This window comes from Hemiscyllium ocellatum, chromosome 29 (genome assembly GCF_020745735.1).
Source record: "Hemiscyllium ocellatum isolate sHemOce1 chromosome 29, sHemOce1.pat.X.cur, whole genome shotgun sequence".
NCBI classification, from domain to species: Eukaryota; Metazoa; Chordata; class Chondrichthyes; order Orectolobiformes; family Hemiscylliidae; genus Hemiscyllium; species Hemiscyllium ocellatum.
Window position 1 is genome coordinate 15,282,852 of NC_083429.1, and position 21,063 is coordinate 15,303,914.

A 21,063-nucleotide genomic window follows, 5' to 3' on the forward strand; every position below is an offset into this window, starting at 1 on the left:
GGAGAGATTGGTACAAGAAAATAAAAAAAAGGAGAGTTTTAATTTAACAATTTCGCTCCTCACTTCTATTCAAGCAAATTTACAATTAAGTGTTATAAATGCAGGGCCAGTTGCAGGACCTTCATTCAAACACTGTCACTTGCATTCCACTGAATACACTAGAAAAAAAACCCAGTACTTACGATCGACCACCAACTGGGAAATCCTTAATGAGCTAGAATGCATGTTTGTTTTAAACCTGCGGTTCCTCTGCTTTGATAAAGCTTCAATTTCTGCATCAAATTCAGCCTCATTCTCTGGTGGGACTCGGCATTCAAGCCAATAATAAGCAATCACAGAGCCTTCGCTGCAGAGAAGAACAGAAACAGTTAACTCAGACATCCTAATAATATGCAACATTTAAGAAACGAAGTCCAAAGAACAGAGAACAGAAACCCAACTGAAGAGCAGCAACAAATTGTAAAGCCCGCAGGTTTAATCCTGAATAACGTCAGCACCCAGCTGGCAAGAACAGAAATCAAACATGAAAATGTGTTGCTGGAAAAGCGCAGCAGGTCAGGCAGCATCCAAGGAGCAGGATACTCCACACTTTCTCCAAGAACAGAAATCAACCCAGGTTCGGGTTGTTCATCAGGATTCAGTGGCCCCTGGTGCAAAAGGTACAGAATTCATCAGATTAGCCTGTAATGTCACACTAAAACAGGAATCTGCCAACTGGCAATGGCCTGGCAAACCACACCCAGAGGGTCAGGACCAGCAACCATACCCATTAAAAACCTGTTCTGTGACTGAGCCACCCAGCCCAACTGGGAATTGTTTGTCTATGTGAGCATACCTGAATGCAGTGATTGTAGAACGAACGTAATATGGAGCTATTCCTTCTGCTCCCATGTAGGTTTCCTGAAGCTGAAGTATAGAAGAGAAAATTGAATTAAATCACCTTGTGTATTTTTACTGCAAAGATTTAATCTACACCAAAAATGTTTAAACAGGCAGGCAATGAGTACTGCTGTGGGGTGACTGGAACTCATAATGTAAGAGCTTTGTGTGTAACAGTAATTTATGCCATTCCTGTCCCATGGGTGTTTAATGGGGACAGTGAAGAAAGAGCTTTACCCTGCATCTAACCCCATGCTGTTCTTGTCCTGCGAGTAGTTGATACATAAGCACAAACTCACCATTTCCTCCACTGTGGCTGCAAGTTTCTTAAATTCTTCAGAATCTGAATCCTCTAGCTCTTCCGTGAACTTGTGGTTGCTGATGTTAAGATAGCCACTGTACATTTTCTTAATTCGATTATCTGGGCGAACTGAGTGATGCAAACAAATAGTAATCAATAAGAAAAATTCATATCCAGGGTATCTCAGCTGCTCCTCCTTCAGTCTCTAACTCCCCTCTACTCTGTTTTCTACAGTATACTGATCGACATTCATCTTGCCACCACTGTGAGTTTTATAGAAATCATGGAAGCTCTACAGCAGACCATTCGACCCATCAAGTTCACACCAACCCTCCGAACAGCATTCCACTACCCGATAACCCTGCATTTCCCAAGCTTAATCCATCTTATCTGCACTTTCTTTGGACAGGGGGGAAACCCAAGCACCTGGGAGGAAACCCATGCAGACACGGAGAATGTGCAAATTCCACACATACAGTCTTCCAAGGGTGTAACTGAACCCAGGTTCATGATGCAATATTAACCACTCAGTCACCATGTGACCTCAACTTCTTGCAATCCTAAAAGTGTTTGGCCTTCTTCTCAGCCATTTCTATCTTTCATTTCTTCACTGACAATCATTCACCTACTTTTTCTGTGTATATTTGCATGTTGTCTTTGTTAAAATTATTATTAAATGTCCTTTTGAATGCCTCAATTGGTCATGTCTCTGTCACACTTCCAGACAGTAGATATGCAGGAGGCTGGAGGAACACAGCAAGCCAGGCATCATCGGATGGTGGAGAAATCAATGTTTCAGATATAATTCTTCAGGAATGGAGGTGGGATAGGGGGAGCTGCAGTTTCAGTTGGGGAGAGGGACAGAATGGTGAGGTAGCAATAGGTGAACACAGGTGGTTAGGTACAATGGGAGGAATGACTCATGCCTCCATTCCTGGTCTACTGTGTTCTTCCAGCCTGCTTGTCTACTTTGGATTCCAACATCTGCAGTTTTTTTTGTCTCTAACACTTTCAGACAGTACCTTCCAGACCCAACCCACTCGCTATAGTAAGCCTTTTTCCTAGATGATATTAAGTGTGCACCATAAGACCACAAGACTTAGCAACAGAATTAGGCCACTTAGTATGCTCCACATGGCTGATTTAATAATCCTGAACACCACTTTCCTGCTTTTTCCCCAATAACCCAAGATTCACCTACAGAGTAATAACCTGTGTATGCCAGCATGGAATTTACCAAATATCCCAGCCTTGACAGCCTTCTGTTGTAAAGAATTCCACAGACTTAGCACCCTCAGAGAAGAAATCCTCCCCTCATTTCTGTCTTAAATGGATGAGCCTTACTCTGAGATTATAGCCTCTGGTCCTAGACTCTCCCATAAGCAATATTTCCTGCGTGGAATCTGCACAGTTGTGCATAAAAATATATTAGATCTAATGTTACCACAAAGGGTATTGACATTTTTGCATCAATCTTGTCAAGAAAAGACTTGCCAAGGTTGGAGGATTTGATCTACAGGGAGAAGTTGAATAGGCTAGGGCTGTTTTCCCTGGAGTGTTGGAGGTTGAAGGGTGACCTTATAGAGGTTTATAAAATCATGAGGGGCATGGATAGGATAAATAGACAAAGTCTCTTCCCTGGGGTTGGGGAGTCCAGAACCAAAGGACATGGGTTTAGGGTGAGAGGGGAAAGATATGAAAGAGACATAAGGGGCAACATTTTCACATATGTGTATGGAATGAGCTGACAGAGGAAGTGGTGAAGGCTAGTACAATTGCAACATTTAAAAGACATCTGGAGTCATATATGAATAGGAAGGATTTGTAGAGATTCGGGATGGGTGCTGGCAGGTAGGACTAGATTGGGTTGGGATATCTGGTCGGCGCAGACAAGTTGGACCTAAGGGTTTGTTCATGCTGTGCACCTCTATGACTCTATCTATGATTCTAAGCCCACTAAGAATCTTGTATCTCCAATGAATTCAGGTCTAACTTACTCAACCTCACCTCATAAAAGCTACTCCTCCATACCTGGAGTCAACCTAAAATTAAACTTCTCTGGATTGCTTCCAATGCCAGTATGTGTTAGCTTAAATAAAAGACGCGCAATTGGTCACAGTGCCCTTATGTCCCAATCCTGTTAAGTGAGCGAACAGTTACCTCCCATCTATTCTGTCCAGACCACTCATGATTTTGAAAACTTGGATCAGATCTCTTGTTAACCTTCTCTTCAAGGAGAACAGTCCCAACCTCTCCAATCTATCTTCATCCTCAGCTCTGGAACTATTTTTGCAAACCACTTCTACAGTCTCTCCAATGTATTTATATTCTTATCTTCAGTGTTCAGAACTGTACACAATACTCAAGGAAGGCATGGTGGCTCAGTGGTTAGCACTGCTGCCTCTCAGCACCAGGGACCCAGGATAGGTTCCAGCCTCAGTCTGTGTGGAGTTTGCACATTCTTCCCATGTCTGCATCGGTTTCCTCAGACAACCCAAGAAGTGCAGGTTAGGTGAATTGGCCATGCTAAATTGCCCATAGTGTTTTAGGATGTGTAGGTTAGGTGCATTAGTCAGGGAAGAATGTCGGGTAATGGGTCTGTGTAAGATGTTCTTCAGAGGGTTGGTGTGGACCTGTTGGGCCAGATGGCTTGTTTCCAAACGGTGGTGATTCTATGAAGTCCAACAAGTACCTGATGAATTCAACCTTAATCTCTTGTTCTATGCCACTATTATAAAAAAACCCAGATACTAAACATGCTATTAACTGCTCTCTCCACCTATACTTCAATAATCTACATTTATATGCATCCTGCTCCACACATACCTGCTCTTGCAGCACTTTTGAACTGTAAGTCTTAATTTAATTTGTCTGTCCATGTTCTTCCTACCAACATGCTGGTAAATGCACCTCACATCCCCACACTGAATTTCAGATACCACCATACTGCCCATTCCACCAACTTATCAAATTCCTTTTGGAGCTGTGCATTGTTCTCCACTCAGTTATATTGCTTTCAGATTTTGTATTTGCAGCACATTGAAATTGCCCCCTGCACACCAAGATAATTTGTACACCAGGAAAAGCAAGAGTCTCAAGACCTAGAAATTTTCCTCTTGCCAAACAAAAAATTCACTATTATTTTGTTTCCTATCACTCAGTCAATTATGTATCCAATTTGCCACTGTCCTTTTCTTTCCATAAACTATATAGATTTTCGTTAGCCTCTTTGGCACTGTATTGATTGCCTATGAAATCCATGCATCTTTCTGTCACTTCTTTAAGAGCTCCAACAATTAAACATGTTTTCCCAATTAGATACCCAAGCTGCCTTTTCTTATGGTCAGCTGGCCTAATACCTCTTTCTGAAACTTGGTGTCATAATTTGTTTGGTAACATCCCAGTTAAGCATTTCAGAATGTTTGCTGAGATTAAATATAGACTGGTTGTAGTTAGGATAGAGTTCCTTGTAACTTAATATTTAGAGATTATGCTCTGAATATTCAACTGTTTTGTATGCGCTCCGAGTTATACTTACAGTGAAAATGCCAAACAAGAAGCCCAATCATCAGAGAGAGGAGAGCAGCCCCAATTACCAGCCCCACGATTAGCTTCACCTCTTTTGGGTTGCGCTTCTCCAGTTTCTTCTGGTTACTTGCTGGAAGAAAGACCATTTCCTCAGCCAAACCATTGACTTCCTGAAAAAGTCAAGAAATTAAAGTTAAATACAACCAGGACCTGGGCACTATGCTACTTTTCCACAATTCCTCAGGCTGCCATTTTTTACATCATCAACACGAACTTTTGAAAATGTCAATCTTGCAGTATAATTAAAGATCGAAAGATGGGAGAAACATTGGCACAAAATTGGCCTAAAAAGAGCAAGAGGATTTAGTCAGTTCTGAGGAGGAATGCAACAAAATACAAGACATTATTAAACATGCAAAATGGTCATGTAATGACCAAACTCATGACAATATAGAAAAGTGACACTTTTATATGCATAATAATGTTAAAAACTGAATAAGTGCAGGAAAACAATACAAGAAAAACAGCTGATTGTGGAGTAGCTGGTGGATCTGCATTTATTTAAGTTTATTTTAGTTACGTCAGTTAAATGATTAATGAATAAGGGTATGGCAGACTATCTGTGTATCATGGAGTGCACATCCTGTTCCTGGTGGATCAGGTGAATCGTATCTTCCAAACAGTATTCAATTTAAAATATTGTTGAGTACCTACAGCCTCATTGACCACTCAGCTCTACAAGGGAGAAGATAGGGAAGGTAGATGTAATGGGGGAATCGTGAAGGGAACAGGCAGACGTTCCATGTCGTTCCTAAATCCACAGTGACATGTTGTCTCCTCTGAAAGGATGATCGCAGAGGCCATTGTCCAAATTGATACCGACAAATGTTGATGAAGGCTCTTACGCAGAGGTTACAAATTGGTTGCAGGAGCTCAGAGATAATAATCTGCAGATGAATCCTGATGTCACGCTGTGGCGAGTACGGCAAGAGAAGGTTAGAACAGATGAGCGCTAAGTCCGAAAAAACAGTGCAGGAGGGACGGCGTTAGTTTCCTGGAGTACTGGAACTAGTTTTGGGGAGTACAAACCTGTATAGTCTGGATGGGTTGTATCTGAACAAAGCCAGGATAAATATCCTTGCAGAAAAATTGCTAATAATACTGCGGAGGATAGAAACTAACTCAGTAGAGGTGAGAACCAGAAGCTAATATCAGAGATTAATACCAAGCCGGAAAAAGAACTGGGAGAGACGGGCAGTACTGTAGTAACAAACAGTAAGGAATTAGGTGGGATCAGAGTAAGTTCAAATTCAGTAAACTACAAATTGGGTTTACCTCTATGCATGTAATGTATGCGAAAGCACAGAGCATGATAAATAGGTTAGTGAGCTGCAGGTGCAGGTGAGTGCATGGAAATATGATATGATATGATTTGCAAACGTAATTCCTCTCTTCAAGAAAGGAAATAGGGAAATCCCCGGCAATTACAGACCAGTAAGTCTCGTGTCTGTCGTCTGCAAGGTGTTAAAAAGATTGTGAGAGATAGGATTTATGACCATCTGGAAGAGCATGGTTTGATTAAATGCAGTCAACACGGCGTTGTGAGGGGCAGGAAATGCCTCACAAACCTTATCGAATTCTTTGAGGATGTGACTAGAAAAGTTGATGAGGGCCGAGCTGTGGATATGGTGAATATGAACTTCAGCAAGGCATTTGATAAGGTTCCCCATGGTAGGCTCATTCAGAAGGTCAGGAGGAATGGGATACAGAATTGGCTGGTCAACAGAAGACAGCAAGAGGTAATAGAAAGAAAATATTCTGCCTGGAAGTCTGTGGTGAGTGGTGTTCCACACGGCTCTGTCCTTGGGCCTCTACTGTTTGTAATTTTTTATTAGTGACTTGGATGAGGGGATTGAAGGATGGGTCAACAAGTTTGCAGACGACACAAAGGTTGGAGGTGTCGTTGACAGTATAGAGGGCTGTTGTAGGCTGCAGTGGGACACTGACAGGATGCAGAGATGGGCTGAGAGTTGGCAGATGGAGTTCAACCTGGATAAATGCGAGGTGATGCATTTTGGAAGGTCGAATTTGAAAGCTGAGTACAGGATTAAGGATAGGATTTTTGGCAGTGTGGAGGAACAGAGGGATCTTGGTGTGCAGGTACATAGATCCCTTAAAATGGCCACCCAAGTGGACAGGGTTGTTAAGCAAGCATATGGTGTTTTGGCTTCCATTAACAGGGGGATTGAGTTTAAGAGTCGTGAGATCTTGTTGCAGCTCTATAAAACTTCGGTTAGACCGCACTTGGAATATTGCGTCCAGTTCTGGTCGCCCTATTATAGGAAAAAGGTGGATGCTTTGGAGAGAGTTCAGAGAAGGTTTGCCAGGATGCTGCCTGGACTGGAGGGCTTATCTTATGAAGAGAGGTTGACTGAGTTCGAACTTTTTTCATTGGAGAAAAGGAGGAGGAGAGGGGACCTAATTGAGGTATACAAGATAATGAGGGGCATAGATAGAGTCGATAGCCAGAAACTATTTCCCAGGGCAGAAATGGCTAACATGAGGGGTCATAGTTTTAAGCTGGTTTGAGGAAAGTATAGAGGCAATGTCAGAGGCGGGTTCTATACACAGAGATTTGAGAGAGCATGCCAGCAGCAGTTGTGGAAGCAAGGTCACTGGGGACAATTGAGAGACTGCTGGACATGCATATAGTCACAGAAATTTGAGGGTACATACATGAGGATCAGTGGTCGGCACAACATTGTGGGCTGAAGGGCCTGTCTGTGCTGTACTGTTCTATGTTCTCTAACAGAGACCTGGCTTAAAAAGGGCAAGACTCAAGGTGTGGGGGTGGGGGGAAGGAGTCAGTCTTGATTAAGGAGAATATCGTAGTGCTGGAGAAAAAGCAAGGGTCAAGGGCAGAATCTATTTGATTGGAGCCAAGGAACACCAACAGTATTATTTATACTGCTGGGTGTATTCTACATATCACAAAATAAAATATAGCAAAAAATATTGCAAGTAAATACAGAAAAGTGAAAAATTATAATGGGGGACTTTAACTCAATATCAACAGGGACAGTAATAGTATAAAGTTTTTTAAAGTGTGTTAAGAATGATTTTAATATTTCTCCGGTGCAAAGGATGAAGAATTTTTGCTGGATCTGGTTCTAGGGAATGAGATGGGGCAATGGACCAAAGGATGAAAGCTTAAGGGGCAGAGATCATTGTATCATAAAGGTTTAGGTTGACTGTAGAAGAGGACAAGGAATATTCCAGGGCAAAATTAATTAATTGGGTGAAAGAGACACAATTTCAGAGGCCTATGAACAGATAAATTAGAATAATACAGTCCTATAGCCCAAACTGGTCCATGCCAACCAAAATGTCCATTCACGCTAACCCCATTTCCCTGCACTTGGCCCATATCCTTCTAATCTTTCCTATCCATGCCTTTTCAATTTTGTTGATTTACCTGCATCAACCACTTCCACTGGCTGTTCATTCCATCTGGGTACCACCCTGTGTAAAAAAGTTGCCCCTCAGAGTCCCTTTTATTCTTTCCTCTCTAACCCTAAACTGATATTCTCTAATCCTCAATTCTCCAAAAAAGACTGAGTGCATTCACCCTATCCATGTCTCTCATGATCGTATATACTTTTATAACATCCCTGCTCAGTCTCCCATGCTCGAAAGAAAGAAGTCTTGACCAATCTCTCTCTGTAACTCAAACTGTTGATTCCAGGCAACATTCTTGGTAAGTTCCTTCTGCATCCTTTCCAGTTTAATAACATCTTTCCTATAGCAAAGCTGAACATAATAATCCATGTGTGCATTGTGGGTTCTGTGGCACAGTGGTAATGTCCCTACTTTGGCTAGGCAATCCAGGTTTAAGTCCCAAATGCTCCAGAGGTGATTCATGGCATATCAAAGCAGGTTGACTAAAAATAGTTAAGGTAGCTTTTATAAGACCGCGTTAGCGTCTGTACCTCTGAGCCAGAAGGTCCAGGTTCAAGTTCTACCTACCACACAAAGGTGTTAGAATATGTTTAAACTGGTTGTTTTAAAAATAAAATGAGTTGACTTTAAAGAGGAGAAAGCTAGATACAGTCCAAGTAGATTTCTACAAAGAGGAAAGGCAGGACAAAGTAATCCAGAACTCCTTGCATGGTGAAGGAAGAGAGAAAAAAATGAAGGATGCAGCTGAAAGGTTAATAATACAAGTGAGAACCAGTCTGAATCCAGATCATTCTTTCAGATTTCTGTTCCCTTTGAATTCAACATATAACAATATACCCCAACAAAAATGCTGATTATATCATACTGGGGAATTAAAACCCAAAATAAATGAAACAAAACAAGCATATGTGAAGACTCTGGCATAAAAAGGAATCCAAAACAGGTCTTCTGGAAGTACTGAGCCTGCTCCACCATTCGATATGATCATGGTCGGTCACCCAATTCAATGCTTCCCACCTCCTCCAATCCCCACATCCCTTCATTTTGTTGGTGTTTAGAAATATATTAAGCTCCACTTTTTTAAAAATGCTCAATTACCACATTTATGCAACTCTGTGATAGAGAATTTCAAAGATTCACAACCTTCCAAATAAAAGAATTCTCCTCATCTCAATCCATTGAGGCTTATTTTGAAATTGTGTCCCCATTTCTAGATTCCTCAACAAAGGAAAACACCTTACCTGTCTTTGTCTTGTCAGAACCTTTAGGTATTTTGCAGGTTTGATAAATGGAAAGGGAAATGTTGTTGTTTGAGTTTGCACTGGAACTCAACAGTAGGCCTGCAACAGAAATGTTGGCCAGGGAATATGGTGGTGTGTTGAAGTGGCAGGGAACTGAAGCTCAGAGTCATTTTTGAAGACAGAATGTAGGTGTTCTGCAAAGCAGTTACCCAGTCTGCATTTTGTCTTCCCAGTAGATACAGGACCACAATGTGAACAAATGCAGTAAGATAAACTGACTGAAATACAGGTAAACTGCCAGTTCATCTGGAAGATACGTCTGGGATCCTGGATGATATGGAGTGAGGAAATAAACAGACAGGTCTGACACCTTCTGCAATTGCTGGGAAAGGTGCCAAGGTGGTGAGAGGAGACTTTGGGAATGGAGGAGGTGGTGTAGACCAGCATGTCCTGGTACGAATAATCCCTGTGGAATGTGAACAAGGGAAGGAAGGGGAATGTGTCTGATTGTGACATCACACTAAAAGCAGAGACTAGTGGAGCACGAAGAGAGGAACTAGTGACACATCATTGTCGTGGAAGGGAAAGAATAATAGGTTGAACATGGCCAAGGGCTCTATCGACTACAGTAGTAGGGAATCCTTGGTTAAAGAAAAAGATGCATATTTCTGAGGCCTCCTTGCGGAAGGTGGTATCATCAGAACAGATGTGACAGAAATGGAGAAACTGGGAGAATGGAACAGAGACCTCACAGAAAGCAAAGTATGAGGAGGTGTAGTTGAGTTAACTGTGGGAGTCGGTGGGTTTGCAGCGTATATGGTGACCAGCCTATCCACAGAAACGGGACCCTCATCATGCAAGGCCCCAGGCAGACCTTCCAGGTGAAGCAACAATTTACCTGTACTTCATTCAACCTTGATTACTGTATTTGCAGTTCACAATGTGGTCTCTGCTACACAGGGGAGACGAAGAGACTGGGTGACTGCCTTGTGAAACACCTCCATTCTTCCATTCTTCCTGCAAAAAGGACCCTGAGCTTCCAGTTGCTTGCCACTTCAATGAGAAGTGCCACATCAACATTTCTGTCACAGGCCTGATGCAGTATTCCAGCAATCCTCAGTGCAAGCTCAAAGAGCAACTTGTCATTTTCCACTTGGAGAACCTGCAGTCCCAAGGGCTGAACGTCAAGTTCAATCAATTTTGGCCCTGATTTCATCCTTTGGCTCTGATTTTCCAACAACTTCTATCTTTGTATCACATTATATAGGCTGCTTTCAGTACAGCTTAGCTCTTATGTAGGAGATAGAGCAGTATAGCACAGTATAGGCCCTTCGGCCCTTGATGTTGTGTTGACCTTTTATCCTACTCTAACATCATACTAACCCACATACTCTACAATTTACTATTATCCATGTGCTTATCCAAAACTCACTGACATGTCCCTAATGTATCTGACTTTACTCCCACCGCTGGCAGTGCATTCCATGCACCCACCACTCTCTGTGTAAAGATCCTGCCTCTGACATCTCCCCAAAACCTTCCTCCAATCACCTTAAAATTATGTCTCTCATGATAGATATTCCCGCCATAGGAAAAAAGGTCAGCCGTCTATTCTATCTGAGCCTCTCATCATCTTGTACACCTCTATCAAGTCAGCTCTCATCCTTCTTCGCTCCAATGAGAAAAGCCCTCGCTTCCTCAACTTCTCCTCATAAGACATGCTCCCCAGTCCAGACAGCATCCTGGTAAATCTTCTCTGCACTCACTCTAAAGCTTCCATATCTTTCCCCTGACAAGAACTGAACACAATATTCCAAGCGTGGTCTAACCAGGGCTTTACAGAGCTGCAGCATAACCTTGCGGCTCTTAAACTCAATCCCTGCTAACAAAAGCCAACACATCACACACCTTCTTAACAACCCTATCAACTTGGGTGGCAACTTTGAAGGATCTATTGATGTGGATCCCAAATCCCTCTGTTCCTCCATATGGCCAAGAACCCTGTCTTTAACCCTGTAATCTGCATTCAAATTTGATTTCCAAAATGAATCACTTCACACTTTTTCAGATTGAACTCCATCTGCCACTTATCAGCCCAACCTGCAACCTGTCAATGTTGCGCTGTAATTGACAAAAGCCCTCCACACATGCACCACTCCACCAACCTTTTAGTGTCATCAGTAAAGTTACTAAGCCACCTTTCCACTTCTTCATCCAAGTCATTTATAAAAATCACAAAGAGCAGAGGTCCCTGAACAGATTCCTGCGGAACACCACTGGTCACTGAGCTCCAGGCTGAATACTTGCCATCTACTACCACCCTCTCTTCTATAGGCCAGCGAATTCTGTATCCAGACAGCCAAATTTCCCTGTACTCCATGCCTCATTACTTTCTGAATAAGCCTCCCACCGAGAGATCTGACACCTGAATTGGTTCATTGCCAATCACCAAATCCAATCTGGCCTCCCCTCTAGTGGGCCTACCTACATATTGTCAAAAAGTGTAGACCTGGAAAAGCACAGCTGGTCAGGCAGCATCTGAGGAGCAGGAGAATCAGCGAATCGAGCATGAGCTCTTCATCAGGAATATCAAGTCAGGAATCCTTCTTGAACACCTGACAAAAATCTGCTCCAAACGATTTACACCAAGGAAGTTCCAATCAACATTAGGGAAGTTGAAGTTACCCAATGACAACTACCCAGTTACTTCTGCACCTGTCCAAAATATGTCTCCCGATCTGCTCCTCCATGTCTCTATTGCTATTGGAGAATCTATAGTAAACTCCCAATAAATTGATTGCTCCTTTCCTGTTTCTAACTTCTACTCAATGATTCTGTAGACAAACCCTCCTTGGTGATCTCCATTCCTGCAGCTATTATACTATCCCTGATTAGCAATGCGCCTCCCTCACCGCTGTAACTGCCTGTTCGCTATCTTTCCCTTCCTCCAGATCCATAGCTCTGGTTTCCATCCCCCTGTCAAACTAGTTTAAAGTCTCCTGATGAGCTCTAACAAATGTCCCACCAGAATATTCGTACCCCTCCAGTTCAGGTGCAACCTGTCCTTCTTGTACAGGACTCATTTTCCCCAGAAGGTATCCCAATGAGCCACATATCTGAAGCCCTCCCAAGTACACCAGCCCTAAGCCATATGTTCAGATGCACTTGCTTCTCTGTTCCTAGCCTCACTAGCCGGTGGCACTGGTAGCAATCCTGAGATTACTGCTCGGCTCGTCCTGCATTCTGGCTTGCAACCTAACTCCCTATAATCACTTTTCAGGTTTTCATCCCTTTTCAAAGTTATGTCATTGGTATACCATAATGTCTGGTTGCTCACCCTCCCCCTTAAGAATCCCGTAGACTCTATTCGAGACATCCCTGATCCTGCCATCCAGGAAGCAATCACAGAAGCAACATACCATCTGAAGTCTAGTTCGCAATCACAGAATCACCTGTCTGTTCCTCCAACCCTAAAACCTCAAATCACTATAGCTCTCCTGTTTTCTACCCCTTCCCTTCTGAACCACAGAGCCAGGCTAGGCTCAATGCCAGAGACCTGGCGGCTGTGGCTTTCCCCCATTAGGTCTTCCCCTCCCAATCCCCCAATGGTATCCAAAGCGGTTTACTTATTACTGGGGGGAACAACTACAGGGGACCCCTGCACTGTTTGCCTATTCCCTTTCTGTCTCCTGATGGTCACCCAGCAACTTCATCCTGTAGCTTAGGTGTGACTACCTGCCTATACCCCTCTCTAATATGCCCGCAATCTCCCAAATGATCCAAAGTTCATCCAGCTCCTGCTCCAGCTCCAGTTCCCTAAAGTGGTCTATGAGGAGCTGGAGTTGGATGTACTTTTTTTAGATTAGATTATTTACAGTGTGGAAACAGGCCCTTCGGCCCAACAAATCCACACCGACCTGCCGAAGCGCAACCCATACCCCGAAATTTACCCCTTACCTAACACTACGGGCAATTTAGCATGGCCAATTCACCTAACCCACACATCTCTGTCATTGTGGGAGGAAACCGGAGCACCCGGAGGAAACCCATGCAGAGACGGGGAGAACGTGCAAACTCCACACAGTCAGTCGCCTGAGGCAGGAATTGAACCCGGGTCTCTGGCGCTGTGAGGCAGCAGTACTAACCACTGTGCCACCCACAGGTGAAGTCAGCAGGGACACCAGTGGTGACCCTGACCTCCCATATCCTGCAAGAGGAGCATGCAACTCTCCCAGCTTCCAGTCTTTCTGTTCTAAAATGCCAAAAGATATTTTTAAAAAGTTACCTTACCAACCCTACACACAGAGTCTTTTTATTTGGTTCGAAGAGGGAGGGGGTAGGAGACTCTACATGTGTAGAGTTTCGGATTTCACCACTGCCTGAATACATTAGTCAGTTACCCTGTGTCCGTTTCCACTCCTGTGATTCGCCAGGTAAGTAGTTAATACTCTAATTTCCCTTCCAGCTGTCCCCTGGCTCACACACTCCTGACTCCTGCTGCTGAAATGGAAGCTGCAGGTTCACGGGTTAAGTAGTTAATATTCCAATTTACCTTCCTGACTGCCATTGGCTTGTGCTTTCCTGGCTCACTTATCACTTATTCACCTTTTCTTCTATCATGGTCTGTCGATGGGCCGAATGGCCTAATACTGCTCCTATATCTTTTGAACTTATGGCCTGCTATCCATAATCTCCGAGCACACCTATCCCTTTCATATCTCTCTTCCTCTCTAGGTTCTGTCTCCACCTCTCCCTTTACCAACTCCCAACTTCAGCATAAATCCCAGTTTTCCTAACTGCTAACAATTCTGATGAAGAGTCACTGGACTCGAAATGATAACTCTGCTTTCTTCCCACAGATGCTGCCAGACTTGCTGAGTTTCGCCAGCTATTTGTTTTTGTTTTACTATTCCTGTATTCAAATCCTCTTGCTAATAGTTTGCCAAACCTGCATGTCACTCTTCATTGGCTAATTGCCAAGGACAAGTAGACGTCCTTCCAACCTCTTACCAATCAAGAAACTTTCTGCACAGCCAATCCTCCTGCCAAAGTGGACAACTTCTCATTTTCAACACTATATTTGATTGTAAAACATTCCAAATCCAGCTGAAGCCATTTTATATCCAGAGCATATGATCCCACCTACTTTTGTGTCATCCATATATTTGGATACATTTTATTTGAACTCCATCCCAAAACTGCAGACATATTGCAAACAGCTTCCACCTCCCCATGGCGTAAATCAAGAGTGAGTCAGAAGTCACGTGACACCAGGTTATAATGTAACAGGTTTACTTGAGATCACAAGCTTTCAGAAGCGTTGCTCTTTCATTAGGTGAAGCCCACTCCAAAAGCTTATGATTTCAAATGAACCTGCTGGACTATAACCTGGTGTCACGCGACTTCTGACTTTGTCCATCCCAGTCCAACACCATTATCTGCACATCATAAATCAGGGGTGTGATGGAATACTCACCACTTGCCTCAGTGGGTGCAATTCCAACAACACCCAAGACAAAGCAGCCCATTTGATTAGCACCAGGTAGAGTCACAGAGTCATACTGCATGAAACCACACCTTTCAGCCCAACCAGTCTACGTTGAACATAATCCCAAACTAAACTAATCCCACCTGCTATGTCCTGCCCCATATCCCTTCAAACCTTTCCTATTCATGCATCTAACCAAATATCTCTTCTCTCACATTTAGAAATCTTGGTTTTGAAATCCTCCATCCTCGGGAAAAGACAACTACCATTACCTCTATCAATACCTCTCATTATTTCATAAACTTCTATCAGGTCACTTAGAGTTGTACAGTCCTACACACAGCAAAAAGCCCTTCAGCCCAAACCTGTCCACGTCGACCAAAATGTCCATCCATGCTAACCCCATTTCTGTCTAATCCTTTCCTATCTACTTATTTGTCCAAATGCCTTTTAAATGTTGTTAATGTATCCACCTGCCACTTCTGCTGGCAGCCCATTCCATATGCAAACCAACCACTGTAAAAAGTTGCCCCTCAAGTTCTCTTTTATTCCTTTCCCTCTAATCTTAAAACAACGCTCTCTAGTCCTCAATTCCCCAACCCTGGGAAATAGACTGAATACATTCACCCTATCCATGTCTGTCATGATCATATACACCCCCATAACATCCTCCCTCAGTCTCCTACGCTCTAAAGAAAAAGTCCTAGCTTATCCAACTTCTCTCCACTTCTCAACCTCCTATGCTCTAGTTAAAAAGCCTACACAGCCTTTATTTATAACTCAAACCTTCCACACTCAGCCGCGTCCTGATAAATCTCTTCTGAACCCTCTCCAGCTTGATAATATTCTTCTGATAACAGGGAGACCAACACTAGACACAGTATTTAGAAGAGGCCTCACCAATGTCCCGTGCAACCTCAACATGGTTTCCCAACTCTGATATTCAAAGGACTGAGCAATGAAGGCAAACGTACCAAACACTTTTTTTTAAAACCACCCTTCCTACACCTGATGCAAATTTAAAAGAATTATGTACCTGCTACTTTCCATTCTACAACACTACCCAAGGCCCTTCCATTAATTGTATAAGCTATACGCTTATTTGTTGTACTAGAACCTCGCATTTTTTTAGATTAGATTCAATTAGTGTGGAAACAGGCCCTTCAGCCCAATAAATCCACACTGACCCTCCGAAGAGTAACCCACCCAGACCCATTTCTCTCTGACTGATGCACCTAACACTATGGACAATTTAGCATGGCCAATTCACCGGATCTGCACATCTTTGGATGGTAGGAGGAAACCAGAGCACCCGAAGGAAATCCACACAAAATTGGGGAGAATGTGCAAACTCTACTGTCACCTGAGGCTGGAATTGAACCCAGGACCCTGGTGCTGTGAGGCAGCAGTGCTAACCACTGAGCCACCGTGCCGCCCTAGATTAAACTCCATCTGCCATTTTTTTTAGCTCATTGACCCATTTGAAAGATCCTTTTATAATCTTAGAAAACCTTCTTTACTGTCTACTATGCCACCAATTTTGGTGTCATCCAAAAACTTACTAACTATTCCTTCTATATTCTCATCCAAATCACTTACATAAGAGACAGACAAATGAGGATCCAGAACCGATCCCCGTGAAACGCCGCTGGTGACGTCCAGTAAAGACAGCAACCCTTCACTATTACTGTCTGCCTCCTGCTATTAAGCCAATAATGTATCCAATTGGCAAACTCACCTTGAATCCCATGTGATGTAATTAATCTAAACATGCAGAACCTTGCCAAAAGCCTTACTAAAATTCAAATAAACGTCTATTGCAATGCTATCAACAATCTTTTTGATAACTTCTTCAAAAGATTCCATTAAGTTTGTGAAATACGATTTTCCTCGCACAAAATCATGCTGACTAACACTAATCAATTTTTGCCTCTCTGAGCATCCATAAATCCATTCTTTTATAATCATACACGTTACCCACGACTGAAGTCAAACTCACAGGTCTATAGTTCCCCGGTTTCTCCTTACAACCCTTCTTAACTAAGGGTACAACATTAACCACCCTTCACCCCGTAGTTACAGGTAATGCAAATATTTCTGCAAGGAGTCTCACAATTCCTCCCTCACTTCCCACAATGTTCTGAGATACATTAGATCAGGTCCTGGAGATTTATCCACCTTTATTTTCTTTAACACCTGCCTTTTGTATAATGTGAATGTTTTTAAAACAAAAAGTTTATTTCTCTACATTCTCTAGACTCCATTTCTTTCTCCACAGTCAAAACTGATGTGAAATATTCATTTACTATCTCTCCTTTTCCTGGGGGTCAACACAAACAGCATTTTTGAGTCTATTGACAGCACGTGGGGGCTGCAGCAGTGAAAGAAGGCAGCTCACCACCATCTTCAAGGGTAACTAGGTATGGGCAATAATGCTGATGTCTACATCCCTTCATGTCTACATTTGGCGGCACGGTGGCACAGTGGTTAGCACTGCTGCCTCACAGCGCCTGTAGACCCGGGTTCAATTCCCGACTCAGGCGACTGACTGTGTGGAGTTTGCACATTCTCCCCGTGTCTGCGTGGGTTTCCTCCGGGTGCTCCGGTTTCCTCCCACAGTCCAAAGATGTGCGGGTCAGGTGAATTGGACAAGCTAAATTGCCCGTAGTGTTAGGTAAGGGGTAAATGTATGGGTGGGTTGCGCTTCGGCGGGTCGGTGTGGACTTGTTGGGCTGAAGGGCCTGTTTCCACACTGTAAGTCTAATCTAATCTAATCCATTAAATTTAATTTGAAAAAAGGATTGAATGTTTCAGAGGGTGCCAAAAATATTCACAGAAATAGTTTCAGGAATGCAGAGACTCACTTATCTGGTTGAGTTGGTGAAGGAGGGGTTATTGTCTTTATAGCAGGATTGAAGAGAGAAGTCACCCAAAATCAAGATGAGCACTGATAAAGTAGACAGGGCAAGTTGTCCCTACTGGCTGAAGGTTCAGAACCCAAAGCACATTAAATTAGTGAAAACAGTCAACAATACAAGAAATATCTTTTTTTTAAAACACACATGTAGTTGAGATATCAGCCTGTTCCTGCCCCACCAAGCTCATTTCCTCCTACCTTGACTCCATTCTCTCACCATTTGTCCAGACCCAACCCACCGACATCTCTGATGCACTCCGCCATGTTGATAATTTGTAGTTCCCTGGCCCTAACTGCCTGCTGTTCACCATGGGTGCACAATCCCTCTACACCTCCATTCCACATCAGGATGGTTTGAAAGCTCTCGGCTTCTTCCTCGACCAGAGGCCTGAACAATTCCCATCCACCACCACTCTCTTCTGCTTGACTGAACTTGCTCTCTCACTGAACAATTTCTCCTTTAATTCATTTGACTTCTGTTAAGTCAAAAGGAGTGGTTCTGCAGACTGGCATGGGTCCCAGTTATGCCTGCCTTTTTATGGGCTATGTGAAACAATCCTTGTTCCAGTGATACACTCACCTCCTCCCACAACTCTTATCGATACATTGATAACTGCACCACTTCATGCTCCCGCCACAACCTTGAAAAAATTGTTCATTTTGCCTACAATTTCCACCCATCTGTAACTTTCACATCTTCCATTTCTGGCAATTTCCTTCCTTTCCTTGACCTCACTGTCTCAATTTCACCCATCCATTATAAAGGCACTGACTCCCATAGCTACCTACACTACGGCTCTGTTCGGATGATGCCACCTTCCAAACCACTGCTGCTGGCATGACTTGATTTCCCACCTTCGTGCTTGACATCTGAGCTATCAAGCGTGCTTCCACCCTTGCCCCTTTCCATCACACTTACAGCGTAATCGGGTACTCCTCATTCCACAAGCCTCCACAATCAAAGGATCATTCTCTGCCATTTCAGACAACTCCAGAAGAATGCCACCTCCAAACATATCTTCCCCTCAATCCCGTCTACATTTCACAGGGACTGTTCCCTCTGGACGGCCTTGTCCATTCATCGACCACTAATACCAACCCCCTTCCCACAGCACCTTCCCATGTAACCACAGAAGATTAGATTAGATTGCCTACAATGTGGAAACAGGTTCTTCGGCCCAACCAATCCACACCGACCATCCGAACAGTAACCCACCCAGACCCATTTCCTTCTGACTAATGCACCTAACACTACAGGCAATTTAGCACAGCCAATTCACCAGACCTGCACATCTTTGGACTGTGGGAGAAAACCAGAGCAGACACAGGGAGAATGTCTGTGTGGAATTTGCACACAGTCTCTTTTACATCTTTCCCATCTCATCCTAAACCTATACCCTCTAGTTCTGGACTCCCCCACCACAGGGGAAAGACGTTGTCTATTTCTCCTATCCACACCCCTCATGATTTTTTAAACCTCTATGACGTCATCCCTCAGCCTTTGACGCCCCAAGGGAAATCAGCCCCAGCCTATTCACCCTCTCCCTATAGCTCAAATCCTCCAACCCTGGCAACATCCTTGCAAATCTTTTCTGAACCCTTTCAAGTTTCACAACATCCTTCCACTAGGAGGGAGACCAGAACTGCACGCAATATTTCAACAGTGGCCTAACCAACATCCTGTACAGCTGCAACATGGCCTCCCAGCTCCTATACTCAATACTCTGACCAATAAAGGAGGGGGAGTTGAAATGCTTGGCCACGGAAGGTGGGGGGGTTGATTAGTGCGGGTGTCCCAGAGATGTTCCTTAAGATGCTCTGTGAGAAGGCGTCCAGTCTCCCCAATGTAGAGTAGACCACATTGGGAACAACGGATACAGTAAATGACGTGTGGAAATGCAGGTGAAACTTTGATGGATGTGGAGACCTTGGACAGAGGTGGGGGGGAAAAGAGATGTGGGTGCAGGTCTTTCAATTCCTGCAATGGCAGGGGAAGGTGCCGGGAGGGGTGGGTGGGTTGTTGGTGGGAGTGGACCTAACCAGATTAGTCGCGGAGGGAACGGTCTTTGCAGAAAGCAAAGGGGTGGGGAGGGAAATATATCCCTGCTGGAGGGGTCCAGTTATAGGTGGCAGAAATGTCAGTGGATGATGCGCTTTATGTGGAGTTTGGTGGGGTGGAAGGCGGGAGGGGGAGGGGTTGGGGGCTGGGGGTTCTGTCCTTGTCCCTGTCCTGTCTTCCATCGCCACTCCCTCACCACCCAACGCCTGGAGGATGTACACCTCATTTTCTGCCTTAGGACCCTTTAACCCCAGGGTATCAATGTGAACTTCACCAGTTTCCTGATTTCCCCTCCCCCCACCTTACCTCAGTTCCAACCTTCCAGCTCAGCACTGTCCCCATGACCTGTCCCACCTGCCAATCTTTCTTCTCACCTATCCATTCCACCCTCCTCTCCGACCTATCACCTTCACCTCCACCTCCATCCACCTATTGCATTCTCAGCTACATTCTCCCCCAGCCCCACCCCCTTCTCATTTATCTCTCCACCCCCAAGGCTCCCAGCCTCATTCCTGCTGAAGGACTCCTGCCCGAAATGTTGATTCTCCTGCTCCTTGGATGCTGCATGACCTGATGTGCTTTTCCAGCACCACACACTCTCGACTCTGATCTCCAGCATCTGCAGTCCTCACTTTCTCCCATGGAAGCTAGGGAGATGAATAGTGATATCTTGAAAAGAGCCCACATTACAGAACTTGGGTGCTGGCGTGGGTTTCCTCCGGGTGCTCCAGTTTCTTCCCACAGTCCAAAGATGTGCCGATCAGGTGAATTGGCCATGCTAAATTGCCTGTAGTGTTAGGTAAGGAGTAAATATAGGGGTATGGGTGGGTTGTGCTTTGGCGGGTTGGTGTGGACTTGTAGGGCTGAAGGGCCTGTTTCCACAATGTAAGTAATGTAATCTAATCTAATCTAAAACACAAAGCTAAATCCCTGGACCCTGATCAAATATATCCCAGAACATTGTGGGAAGCATTTGGAAAGACATGTGATAGCATGATTTCATCTGTGGGAAATTGCGCCTCTCAAAGTTCATTAAATTTTCTGCAGAGGTGAAAATGAAAGGCAGGGTGGTAGATGCTGTCTACATAGACTTTAACAAGGCCATCAACAAGGTTCCACAACTAAACTGGTTAGTAAGGCTAGATCACATGAGATGCAGGCAGAGTTAGCCAATTAGAAACAAAATTGGCT

At 43.9% G+C, this 21,063-nt stretch overlaps 1 protein-coding gene across 1 annotated transcript in view; it reads right to left on the reverse strand.

Moving 5' to 3' along the window:
* The window catches only part of LOC132829553 (suppressor of tumorigenicity 14 protein-like), a 121,718-nt gene that overhangs the window by 67,937 nt on the left and 32,718 nt on the right, over positions 1 to 21,063 (reverse strand). The window contains exons 2-5 of the mRNA XM_060846796.1: positions 4,719 to 4,878; positions 1,179 to 1,309; positions 836 to 906; positions 183 to 346 (exon numbers count right to left, since the gene is read on the reverse strand). Of these exons, the coding sequence (XP_060702779.1) occupies positions 183 to 346; positions 836 to 906; positions 1,179 to 1,309; positions 4,719 to 4,878 (526 nt within the window). The remainder of the gene's footprint in view (positions 1 to 182; positions 347 to 835; positions 907 to 1,178; positions 1,310 to 4,718; positions 4,879 to 21,063) is intronic.